Consider the following 13,650-nt stretch of genomic DNA (forward strand, 5'->3'; position numbering starts at 1 on the left):
TGTCACACTATATGGGGTAGGTTTTCACATGGAACCTGCCATTAAATAACCTATATGCTTTTTTTTATTAACTTAATTAAAATAGTTTATGTTTGAAACACACAAATATATCAAGCCATTGTGATGGCCAACGGAATTAACTAATAAATTATATAAAACTATAACATAAACGGGATGATTTGCCTCAATAAAAAAAAGATATAGGTATCATAATTAATAAATTCTATAAAATTACAACATAAAACAAGTGACAACTTTCCCCTACTCTGACATTTATGAAAACTATCACTTTCCTAAGAAAATGGTTCAACTTAAAATGCAAAGGACTCTAAAGATTTGTCTCCTGTTTACCTGTGTAGTGATGGGGACGAGACCACCTATGCCGAGTCCGAGTCAAGACCGAGTCTTTGAAGGGTCGAGACCGAGTCGAGACCGAGTCCGTTGGTTTTCAAATACAGTCGAGTCCGAGTCAAGACCGAGTCTTTGAGGAAGCAAGTCCGAGTCGAGACCGAGTCTTTAGGAGTCGAGACCAAGACCATAAAAACATGTCAGTTTTCATATTCATGATTTAATATCACCCCAGTTAATAATCAACAGTTAGGCCTACAGACTAAGCTAGATTGGGAATTGTTTAGAGGAGCAGTCTTAACACCTTAATATGGATTTTTTTAATATTAATTTTCTAGTGGTATGTATTCTAGTGGACTAGTGATGGGGACGAGACCGCCTATGCCGAGTCCGAGTCAAGACCGAGTCTTTGAAGGGTCGAGTCCGAGTCAAGACCGAGTCTTTGAGGGAACAAGTCCGAGACGAGTCCGAGAAAGCAGAAATCGGTCTCGAGACCGAGACCGGACTCGAGTACTATATCACTAGAGAAACGGTCTCCCAATATCATACCTCATTATAATACTTACAATTTCTGGATAAATGTGCACTTTAAAATCATAGGTTAATGCATAGGTTATGATATTGTTGAGGAATTTTCCTTAAATGTGTGTGTGTGTTTTGTTTTGTTTTTTTACCACAAACTATATGTGGTAAAATTGTCTATGTTGTTGATTACTAGCTTGATCACTGGTGCTAGGAAACCATGACGTATCTGTCTCACAATATAATATAAAAGGCAGCATTTCTGTCATTTATTTATCTGGATGAGAGGAACATCTCAGATGGTTTATCATATGGCATTTTAATGTACTCTAATTGTTTTTTTGTTTTGTTTTTTAATTAAGGACCTAAAGAAGTAAAGGGCAAGAAATCATTTTACATAATATCTTCTTTTTTCTTTTCAAGAATGCATGAAACTCTTTTTATATTTTTATTAAAACTATACTTCAACATTCAGAGTTTTCATCACCTTGCCGATACAGACGCTGTCTGCATCTTTCTGCCATTTTCCTTCACAGGAGCTTTTTTAATGTGCATTTATGAGTACATTGAGGATCTAATTGATTTAATTTTTTCATCTATACAAACTGTATTTTTAAATATTTGTGTCTGTATGTTATAGGAATTGGGTGACTTAAAATGGCAAATGAAAACTACACTGTGAATAATGTAGACAGCTTCATAATCACTGGATTTGATCACCTGCAGAACAAAAAGCTCCTCGGATTCCTCATCTTAATAACCTACATGCTCATATTGCTTGGGAACGGCATCAATCTGTGTATCATCTTGACTGACAGACATTTACACAAACCAATGTACATATTAATCTGTAATCTAGCTGTCATTGACATAATGTACACCTCTACGTGCAGCACAACCATGATCTCAGTGCTGCTGGCTGAGATTAAAACTGTGTCATACTACTCTTGTATCTCAAGGATGTTCATCTATCATCTTGGTGATTTCACAGTATGCATGGCTCTGACATTAATGGCATTAGACCGACTTCTTGCAATTAGACTTCCTTTAAGGTATCACAGCATTGTAACAAATTCACGAACGTTTCTGCTCATTTTTCTGACTTGGCTCATTACTATCACTATAGTGGGTGTTTTGACTTCTGTGGTAGACAGTCTCCCATACTGTCAGCCTGTTATCAGATATGTGTTCTGTGATCAGCCATCCATGGTCAGAGCTGCTTGTGTCAATCCTGAACCATATTTTTTCTTGCCTGCAATGTTAGGTCTGTGGCCGATGTGTGGACAATTTCCCTTTATAATATGCAGTTATGCTGTGTTGGCATATAGTGTGACTAAACTCTCCAACAACTCAAGCAGAAAGCAAATGATTAACACTTGTTTGAGTCACCTCATTGTTCTGATCAGTTTTTTTGCACCAAAGCTAGTCTCTATAGGACTAACTCGAATAGGAGTTGTGCTAAATTTAACAGAGCGAAATGGAATTTTGATTGTAGCCTCTCTTGTTCCTGCCTTAATAAACCCCACTGTTTATTGCACCAGGACTAAGGAGATCAGGAAACGATTAGCATATATATTTTTGCACAAAAAAATAGTACCAAATCATTTAAAGTCAATATCAATAGCTATATCATCTTAATTATGATTGTAATGATGTTGCTATTGGTTGTTTTGATAATGTGTTTTGTGATGCTTTTGCTGTTACTCGTGTTAGATAAGCCAAAGCATAGACATGCTGGTGTGGAATTGTTTGTTTTCAAATAGAGTAAATGAAAAATAGGGAAAATATTTGGAGCTCTGATTATTTTTTAAATTACAGTATTGGCAGAAACTTAAAATGAAATGTTAAATAGAAAGACTTTCTATGCATTGACAAAGAGTTGTTAAACAAAACTGTATATCCCATCTTTGTATGTGAAGCATGAATAATACTATGTATGTGAAGCATTAATAATAACAATAATCATAATAAATGTGAAGCATGAATAATACTATGTATGTGAAGTATTAATAATAACAATAATCATAATAAACAAAATAATTCTGTTGTCCCTTAGTCCAAACATTTCAATTACTAATTCTATTAAAACATTTGTGCACTGGGATCTAAACCACTTAGACACAAATGAATCTTCAGAACTACAACCTACATGGAAAAAGCAGCTTGCTATTTGGATACTATAGGCCTATAGTTCAGTTATTGGAACTAGCCACCAGGGTGGTCCCCCGAGAACAAAATTTGCTCCCATAACTAAAATCATTCCTAAAAAGTTCCTGTGGTGTGAAAAAAAAGTGTGTACTTCTGAGAAAGAAGGTCCTTCCTCAGGGGGATTTGCCCGGCTCAGAGAAGAGGGGGCCTCGGTCAGGGAGAATCACAGAGGATAACAGAAGGATTCTTGAGAGGCGAACAGGTCTACCTGTGACTCCAAATCAGCTGGACCGTCTGGGGATGAGTCACGTGTGGCGCAGAGCTGCAGGAGTCACGTGACGAGTGATGCGTGATGACGGGACATTCTAAGATGCTTAACATGAAGAACACTTAACTTTGCTTACTATAATGGTCAGATATAATAATATAATAAAAGGTCAGAACGTCAGGAGGTTGTGCCGTCTACTGACTGTTGCGCTATTTATAGTGAAATAAACACACGCCCACCCCGTACAGAATCCTTATTCACTCGGTCACAATCCATCCCCACCCTCTGTGTCGACGCCCCGTCGGCAAAAAATAAATAAAATAAACGCCCAAAAAAAAACACCAAGGAAAACTAACCCAATAACTTAAAAGACCTAGATCCAGGGTCTAAAAACAATTGTCACCCCCTCACTATGACCAGAGAAAGTCGCAGCCCCATTTGCACTAGTCCCCACAGCCCTAGGCAAGCGATGAAGATTGGAATGTGTCCCTGCGGTTTCTCTTGCAGACCTGCGTGGGAAATTTACTCCACTACCCGATGCCTCTTGCCGGTCATCAGAATGTAATAGTCCAGCTACAGACTCTGCACGGCCAGGGGAAGACAGAGCTGGAATTGGCATGAAATTTACTCTACCGCCCGATGCCTCTTGCCGGTCATCAGAATGTACCAGGCCAGCTCTGCAGACTCAGCACAGCCAGGGGGAGACACAGCTGGGACTGGCACGGTAGCCGGCGGAGTCTCTTCTGGCAGTGGGACACAAATCCATTGTCCATCCTCCATTTCTTCTTCTCTTCCGATATTCTCAGATTGCAAAGACTCAGGGCCCATACATGGAGAAGGATACAAGGGCAAAACATCAGGCACAGGTTTCAACATAGTACGATGTATCCTTTTTACCAGTGTACGTTTATCTGGAGGGGCTATAGAATAAACAACTCCTCCTTCCGTGGGTGCTTGAATTATTGCGTACTTTGTCGGACTCCAGACATCTTGTATTTTATTTCTACCTTGATTACTGCAGTCTCTTCGATAAACTAACTGACCTTCTTTCAAGTGGCAGCTATAACCCCTCCGATCATGCCTCTCTTTCCTCAACTGTGCTGCCGCTTGAATTCTCTCCCGCGCACCATCAAAGGCCACTTGCAATCGCTCCCGATGTTCCTCCATCCAGTCCATTACGGTCCCTGCTGTCAACTGTGGAACTCTTCCAAGGAGAAAATCAACTGGCAAATTAGGCTCTTGGCCAAACATTACAAAATGGGGGCACTCGCCTGTTGTCTGATGTATGGTGGTATTATAAGAGAACAATAATTGAGGCAAATACTTAGGCCAGTCAACTTTAGCAGACTTTGGAAGCGTACAAAGGAGGCTGTGCAGTGTTCGGTTAAACCTTTCGCATTGGCCGTTGCCTTGAGGACGATAGGGCGTTGTGCGGGTCTTCTGTATCCCATACAGGTCACAAAGTTGTTGTATCAATGCCCCTTCAAAGCTCCGACCCTGGTCCGAGTAGATACGAGCTGGAACTCCAAACCGGCAAAACCATTCCTTCACCAGGACATTCGCTACCGTGGAAGCCCTTTGGTCATAGGTTGGAACTGCCTGCGTAAATTTGGAGAAAACATCAGTCATTATTAGTACTTGCTCCTTCCCATCCCTTGAACGCTCCAGGAAAGTAAAATCAATTGCTAGAATTTGATTTGGTCTTGCAGCAATCAAGTGTCCCATTGGTGCCTTCACCGGAGGGTGTGCTGGTTTAGCCAACGTGCAACGTTCACATTCTTCACACCACTTCTTAACTGCTTTATACATCCCAGGCCAGTAACACCTTGAACGTACCAGCTCAGTTGTCCTCTCAATACCTTGGTGACCATGCCCCTGATGTAACTGCTGTAACACCTCCTCCTGTAGAGATTCTGGCAATACCAATTGTAGCACCTCCTCTCCGCCATCAGGACGAGAAGTCCTACGGTACAATACCCCTTCTCTCTCCTCCAAACGATCCCATTGTCGCACCAATTCTAATACAGACTTACTCACTGCTTGTCGTTCAATGTGATCTGGCCTTTGTTTGTTTTGCCAAAATGGAGAAAAGGCACCAATTATTGGGTCATCTTGTTGAAGTTTAGCAAGATCGTTCATGGCATAGGCTGGTAAGACAGATATCTCTGACTGGCAAGCAATGACTGGTGTCTGACCTATAGCCTGCTCCAACCGTACTGGAACTGAAGTTCCTGGGAGAACCTGATCCACCAGAGAGTGTTGTCTTGACAAGGAATCTGCGTTTCTATTGGCCCGCCCTGGTCGATACCGGATTGTATAGTCAAACGCTTCTAACTCGGCTGCCCACCGTAATTCTGTTGCACCAAGTTTTGCGGCGCTCAAATGACTCAAAGGGTTGTTATCAGTCCAAACAATGCACTTATGGCCCAGCAAATATTCTCAAAATTTCCCCGCCATTGCCCATTTCAGAGCAAGAAACTCGAGCTTCATGGAACTATAGTTTGGCATCCTCTTCTCAGTTCGACTCAGTGTTCTACTTGCATACGCCAGAGGCCTCACTTTCCCTTCCTGTTCCTGTGACAACACTGCTCCAAGTCCGTTCTGGCAGGCATCCACTTCCAAAATAAAAGGCAATGAAAAATTAGCATAAGCCAACACAGGAGTAGTGGTCAGACGCACCTTTAGATCCTGAAAACTCTTCTCACAAGCTTCAGTCCAAGCACTGCTCACGGGTCTCCGCGCACCCTTTTTATCCTTACTCCCACCCAGTTCTCCGATCAGATGATACAATGGAGCCGCCACCACTGAAAAATCTTTAGCAAATCGTCTGTAATAACTAGAGAACCCCAAAAAGGATCTTAGCGCTGCTATATCCGTTGGTCGAGGCCAATTGGCTACAACAACAATCTTCTCAGGGTCAGTAGAAACCCCCTTATTGGATATCACATGTCCCAGGTATTTTACCTCAGTCTTGAAAAAACAGCACTTCTCTAACTTCACCTTAAGACCCTCTTGGTGAAGCCGGCTCAGAACCTTGTCCAAACGCTCCAAATGTTGGTCTATAGAACTGGAAAATACGATCACATCATCAAGGTAAAGCAACAGAGTTTGGAAGTGCTGAGACCCAAACATGCGCTCCATGAGTCGCTGAAATGTACTTGGTGCATTACATAACCCAAAAGGCATATGATTAAATTCGAAGAGCCCAAAAGGGGTACAAAAAGCAGTCTTGCATTTATCCTTCTCTTCAACAGGCACCTGATTGTAACCGCTTGCCAGATCTAGAGTTGAAAACCAGCGGGCACCTGAAAGGGCATCAAGAGACTCCTCAATGCGAGGGAGGGGAAAAGCATCTCTCCGAGTCTTGCGATTGAGCTGGTGATAATCCACACACAACCACAGGGCACCATCTTTTTTCTTCACCAGGACTATTGGTGACGCATAGGGGCTGCAACTCTCCCTTATTACCTGACTTTCCAAAAGCTGATTTATATGTGCCTTCACAACATCATATTCAGCAGGTGGAATGCACCTATACCTTTGTCGTACAGGCGCCTCATCAGTTAAAGGAACACTCCACCGTTTTTTGAAATAGGGCTTATTCACATTCTTTCATACATTTAGATAGGTGGGTAAATGCATTTTTGTCTCAGTGCATGCATTGTTTTAGTTTGACAGGGTCGGCGCTAGCTTAGCTTAGCACAATGAATGGAATCCTTCGTTGCCAGCTAGCATGGCCTGAGTAAAAGTGATCAAAAAAAAAAAAACCCACGTAATTACTTCTTGTGGCCTGCGTATTCACAACGAGTACAAATAGCGATGCAGATTAACACTAGGCGATTTCCTAGGCAGATATTGTCTTGGGACTATATTATGGGGAAGCACAGGCGAAGCACTGCTGCTTAGGCGAAGCACTGCTACTTGGGCGCAGAGATATCACGCAACACATGAAATCCCACGACTTCCGTCAACATACCGGTGTGAATAGTAGCTGCCTGGCTATTTTCCCAACAGTACATGAATGGCGATGAACATGGCTGATTTTGTGTGAGCCAGAACCTTACCTATATGTACAAGAGTTTACAGAAAATGAGTGGAAATAGAACGACAGGCGGCGGTTGCAATCGCTCAACAGCCCGAGGACGTGAGGATGAGAGCCAACACGAACTGGTGGTGTGAATGTGGGGGAATATGCCAATCTATGCCGACTGAAATAGTGTCTGTGCTGTGGCGAGTGGGACAAGTTACGTTACTGCCATCGATGACCAGGCTCAACGCGTCAGATCAAGATGAGCGTGCCCGCAGTTGTGTCACAGCTACCGAGGATTTCACGGCGCTGATCCATCAGGCAGTAGCTACTCGATTTTTTTTTTCCGGTGTGATAAAGTGAACTGGAAAAAACGCCCCACGCCGAATAGACCAAATGGACAGCTGTCCACAGAGTAAGTGATTATTTTAAACATGACACATGTATAGTAAACTGCTTGTAGCCTTCTCCTCATAGTAGTTGTACTAAAACTCCTGAGTCAAAAGAACCAGGCTAACTCGGTGAGAGAAATAGCTAACTTAGCCCTCAGTCATTTCATTTTACAGGTAACGATAACAGCGGTTTTTATTTTAGTTTGGTTGTTCATGCTAAACAGGTTGAATTCAGCATGAGGTTATACTAGAGGAGGCTAACGTTATTTGAACCATGGTCTATATACAGCTTCTCAGCATCTATCTTACAACCGAATAAGACACAGATTAACATAAGGAAGAGTAATAAAAGACAACTTACATGTGCACTTTGTTCTGCCTGTGCTTTGAAAATAGATGGGATGGGACAGCCGTATGTTTCAGACGTAGTACTGTCTTTCTGGGCCCATATTCCATTTTTTCAAAGTAACTTAGTCCTCCGGTGCAAAATGCTCTTCGCAAACACGATAACTTACTGTTTAATTTTGTAGAGAGGCGTTGAAGTACAGATATCCATAGTAGCTAACTTAGCCATCGCCTAAGCAGCTCTCAGTTCCACATTCGATGGAATTCTGTGAAACATTACATTTGTGTATGTCCTTTGCTTGTTCTCACAACCTTTTGCTACGCAGGTAATTACCATGTTTGCTGTAACTGTAGCTGTAACTTCTCAAAATAAACAATCCAAAAGCGAAGACACTCGGTGCAGGTCACGCGTGTTCTTCTTCTTCTTCTGTGTTTTGACTCGTTGCAATGCACACCGGTATGTTGACGGAAGTCGTGGGATTTCATGTGTTGCGTGATATCTCTGCGCCCAAGTAGCAGTGCTTCGCCTAAGTAGCAGTGCTTCGCCTGTGCTTCCCCATAATATAGTCCCAAGACAATATCTGCCTAGGAAATCGCCTAGTGTTAATCTGCATCGCTATTTGTACTCGTTGTGAATACGCAGGCCACAAGAAGTAATTACGTGGGTTTTTTTTTTTTTTTTTGATCACTTTTACTCAGGCCATGCTAGCTGGCAACAAAGGATTCCATTCATTGTGCTAAGCTAAGCTAGCGCCGACCCTGTCAAACTAAAACAATGCATGCACTGAGACAAAAATGCATTTACCCACCTATCTAAATGTATGAAAGAATGTGAATAAGCCCTATTTCAAAAAACGGTGGAGTGTTCCTTTAAGGGGATCTCATGACTAATGAGGGTAGTACAACCTAGATCTCCCTCATGGGTGGCAAACACTGACTGATACTTTGTCAATAGAAAAATTACTTTACTCTGCTCTGACTCAGAGAGGGCCGACAAGTCAACTGACTGTATCAGCTGCTGTACTTTATAAACTTGCCCTTGTTGCATACTAACTGTTGCCTGAACTAGGGCTGTAGTACTCGAGTCCGGTCTTGGACTCGAGTCCGGACTCGAGACCGCTTTTCTGTGGTCTCGGACTTGTCTCGGACTCGCTGGTATTCGGACTCGGACTTGTCTCGGTCTCGGCCACTGGTCTTGCCAAATATGGCTTTTGGTCTCGACCGAGTCCAGGTGTCTTTATTATGTTCCCAGTAATCACACATACGTCGCCACGATATTAAAACAAAATATTATTGGAGGGAAAGTGAAACACTGGCCACCTAATAACTATGGCCATTTCGGCTCTTTTTCGTGAGCCGGTTCGTTTCACTCAGCTCAATGAAAAGAGACGGCTCTTTTGACTCTATAAAACGGCTCTATAAAAAATAAATGTTTAAATAAACTCGCTGAAAGTCCACCGCTAGTGCAACTTGAATATTCACATTTTTAATTGTCCATAACACCCCGAAAACTAGCCTGCTTGCCTTGCACATCTAATTAATGGGCAAAGTTTTCCGACTTTTTTTCTTATCTTTCTTTCTTTGCCTATTCCACGAGTGGTAGGCTAAAATATTATTTTTCGTCACGTCATCCGCCCGATCTACGGTTTATCCGCATCTCTTGTGTGTGTGTGTGTGTGTGTGTGTCTGTGAGTTGGCTCGGCCCTCCCTCGTGCAGTTTAATTGGTTGACATCGCGTGTATGATTGACAGGAACAGAATGTAAGGCTGATCAGACAGTAAAATATTTAAATTAAATAAAAATTATTTTAATCATTATTACATGATTTAATTTCTATAGGCTAGCCTATATTTTTTTAGCAGACTGCTTTTTTTTTTCCTGTCCTGGACACGGTCTTGACTCGGACTCGGTCTTGACTTGGACTCGAACCTCGTTGGACTCGGTCTTGACTTGGACTCGACTAGTCCTGGTCTTGGACTTGTCTTGGACTCGACAAAGGTGGTCTTGACTACAGCCCTAGCCTGAACTCCCCCCACCCCCAATGGAAAAGGAACCTCCTCAACTCCTGCAGGTAAGCTAACTATTTGTCCTGGCTTTAACGTCCCCAAGGCGCAACGTGAAGGGACACGAGCATCAATACTACTAACGTTAATCACAGGAACATAAGCAGTACCCTTAAACGTCTGTACTATAGCAGGAACCACTAGTAGTCCAGCAGGGAGCATAACATTAGAAAATGGCTCAAAAACAACAGTCTTAGACCGGTCAGTAAGGTGCTGAGAGCAGGTAGTTGCCACTAATTTCATGGCGCCCCCTGGTAAGTGGACAGAGTACCTACCCCTAACTCTTGCAATCCTGGTGCTGGGCCTACCTGACGAGGGAGTATTATGACAAAACTGGAGAGCCTGTTGCCACTCCTTAGGGGCCTGCTGGACACATGGGAGGCTGAAAAGAGAAGCACCATGCTGACTGAACAACAAGTCGTAACACTCGCCAATAATGTTCATTCCCAGAACACCTGGAATATTTGTTTTTGACCATAAGCCAGGGGTGTCTTTTACCACAAGGATCCCCTTCTTTGGTATAAATTTCCCCAAAACCTCAACATTCACTTCTGCATAACCAAAATAGGGTATATCAAGCCCATTAGCGGCTTTGAGTTGTAACCAATTACAAGAATGCAGTTGTTCACTAAAATGTTAGGAAAAAAAACTTTCTGTTACCGTGGACACCATTGATCCAGTATCCAAAAGGCATGGTACCCTGACCATAAGCACAATAACGGACGGGCATGTCCCTACTAATTTTGGCACATTGAGGCGGCTTACCTCATTAGGATTACTTGAGTCAAAGTTGTCCCCTCCTGAACCGTGACTCAACGACTCAGAGGGAGTAAGTTTTCCGACGGCTGCTGCTGGGATCCTACCCCCTGTCTGAAATGAGACTGTGATCGAGGTTCAACACGTTCATTGTCACAGTGGCTAGCGAAATGGCCAGGCTTTTGACAACGCCTACATACAACTTGGTTACGATGCATAGGGGGCCGTTTGGGAGAATTGCGTAAATGGGAGAGCTGTTCTCCCAGCTGATTTAACTGTTCTTGTTGTCGTTTTAACAGTTCTTTTATTTCAGCAATTTCAGCCGAATAACTACCTATTCTAGAGATGTTTGATGTAGTGGATACATGCGTAGCACACAATGAAGGCACAGAATAACTTCGTGCCCGCCCCTCTACTGACATACCTTCTCGCTCCCAACGAATAGCCTCTTTACGAATATCTAAAAGCGTATGGCTTGGATGGGCTCGGACACTTTGTTTCAGTGCCCTTCGAAGAGCAGGGTCAGTAACGTGTTCAACAAACTGGTCTCTTAACAATATGGTAGAGTTAGGCATTGCATCTGGGGCACTTTCCACCACCTCATTCATAAGCCCAAACAGAGCATGAGAATACTCCTGTAATGATTCACCCTCAAGTTGTTTACGAGAAAAAAATGTCTCTTGCAATGCAACATAAGACTGAGAACATCCATATATTTCTTGGAGGATAGAGAGAATCTCTTCTGGATCTTCCCTCTTTTCTCTAGACCTATATTTGATTTCATTTTTGGCTTCCCCCTCCAAATGGTCATAAATGAAGTAAGCTTGATCAACAGATGTTAAACCCCGGGCCCACATACTCGCGCGGACCTCATCTACCCATTCGGCTATTCCGATTCCCACCGTACCTCTAAACACAGGGCACTTCCTTTTCCTGGGCACATACAATAAACGGTCATGGGACCCATTAGACTGAACCAAAGACCTGGGAATATTGGGACCAACATTAGTGGGTTCAGTTCTTATAGGAGCAGTCTGAGCCTCTACAAGGCGTTGATTATCAGTTCTCAGCTGCTTAACCAAGTCCTGCAACTCTTGCAACTCCACCTCCATGATCACCAGGCACAGTTCCTTCCGTCGTCCTCACCAGAAGCAATCTCCTGGCGAAACACCTTCCCGTTGATAGGCCACTGCTGTTTTGCAAAAAAAAAAAAAAAAAAAAGAGAAAGAAAAAGAAAAAGAAAAAAAACAAGAAAACAACAACAACAAAAAAACACACCAACCGCTAGGTATAAAAAACTATTACCCTTGGAAGCCACGTCTCGTTTTACACAAGCAAAACAGATTATCCTGCCGACTAACGCCAGATGTAACCGTGACGTTTATGCCTAACTTAGACCCGACTATGCCACCGGGGTTATATACCCACGGAAATAACAGCAACACAAGTTCAAATAGACAATACTTGATAGAAGAACGAAGACGTGGCTTTCAAGCTCAAATAATTTTATTGACAATGAAGCATAATTCTCTGAATCAAGCACTTTTAACTATTAATAATATAAAAAGAGGAATAAGAATTTAATACACATAGACGTTAGGTCAATTATTAGATTTCACAACCCACCCGTCTTACAGTAGGAGAGACCAAGCCTGTGTGAAAAAGAGGAAAAGTCATTGGGCCACGGACCCGCCGCCCTAAGAGAACACACCACACGTGCACGGTTCTCAATGAGATTAATAAAACCACTTCTAAGAAAAGTACAGTGAATAATACAAACCACTCTACACTCCCAAACCAATACACATGCAGTGCAGGAAATCTCACGCCACATGCAGTGAAGGGAAAGGCCCAGACGACCCCAGAGAAAGGCACTCCCACACAGGCTGGCTCCTTAGACAAAAAGGGATATAGATTAAAACTCCCATTTACGCATCACATACATCACAGCGGTTGGTCTAAACCAAACTCAAATGATAAAAACAATTTACAAAAATAAATCATAAACAAAACAGCAGGGCCTAGACGTCAGAGGTCCACATGTATAGGACTCCAAACAGAAAGATCTGCCAAGTAAAAACAAAAAACATAAATACCAAACAAACAATATTAGTATTTGGAATACAAATCCAAATAAACCTCCTATGATGTCGATCCTATAAATCATCATAACCATTCAAACTACATAATTGGTAGGTTAGGCTTATTGCTGACACACACACACATACCTCTGATGAAATCCAAAAGTGAAATATAAACTGGGTATTACAGCTCGTTGCTATGGGTTAAACACGGCATCCAGCGCTCGACACTAACCCCATTCAAATGCCCACGCGCTCTCACTCTTGCATCAAGGACTTTCTACCTGCGTTTAACACAAATTCAATAATATAAATAGACTAAACATCTTTATGTATTACAACAAAATACCACACTCACACCTCACTATGGCGCTTTGGGGTCACAACACCGGAAGGAGACGGAAAAGGTCAGAACGTCAGGAGGTTGTGCCGTCTACTGACTGTTGACTGTACAGAATCCTTATTCACTCGGTCACATGTGCATCCCACTTCCGTATTTATACCCACGCCGTGTGATGCGAATCACGCACGCCAATTGCATTGGCTCGTTCAATAGTACTCGAAGATGACAGGCTCCCTAGCGTGATCCCATTCAGTCGTCATCAACTACGTCGAACGTGAACGACTGAAAGGGAACTATGACGTATCATGTCATACAATTTTAAAGAAATAAAAGGCAAGACATCACACACATGTTTTT

At 42.6% G+C, this 13,650-nt stretch overlaps 2 protein-coding genes across 2 annotated transcripts in view; one reads left to right on the top strand and one right to left on the bottom strand.

Annotated features, from left to right (window-relative positions):
• LOC311076043 (uncharacterized protein) overlaps positions 1 to 13,650 on the bottom strand; it is a 198,364-nt gene that overhangs the window by 61,053 nt on the left and 123,661 nt on the right. The gene's annotated exons all lie outside the window — the stretch shown is intronic.
• On the top strand, positions 1,528 to 2,508 carry LOC311076036 (olfactory receptor 10G4-like; the record flags this gene model as incomplete). The annotated part of the gene is made up of 1 exon (XM_084103870.1): positions 1,528 to 2,508. The coding sequence occupies one exon, from the start codon at positions 1,528 to 1,530 to the stop codon at positions 2,506 to 2,508; it is 981 nt and encodes a 326-aa protein (XP_083959996.1).

This window comes from Abramis brama (assembly GCF_963993115.1).
Source record: "Abramis brama genome assembly, chromosome: 25".
NCBI lineage: Eukaryota > Metazoa > Chordata > Actinopteri > Cypriniformes > Leuciscidae > Abramis > Abramis brama.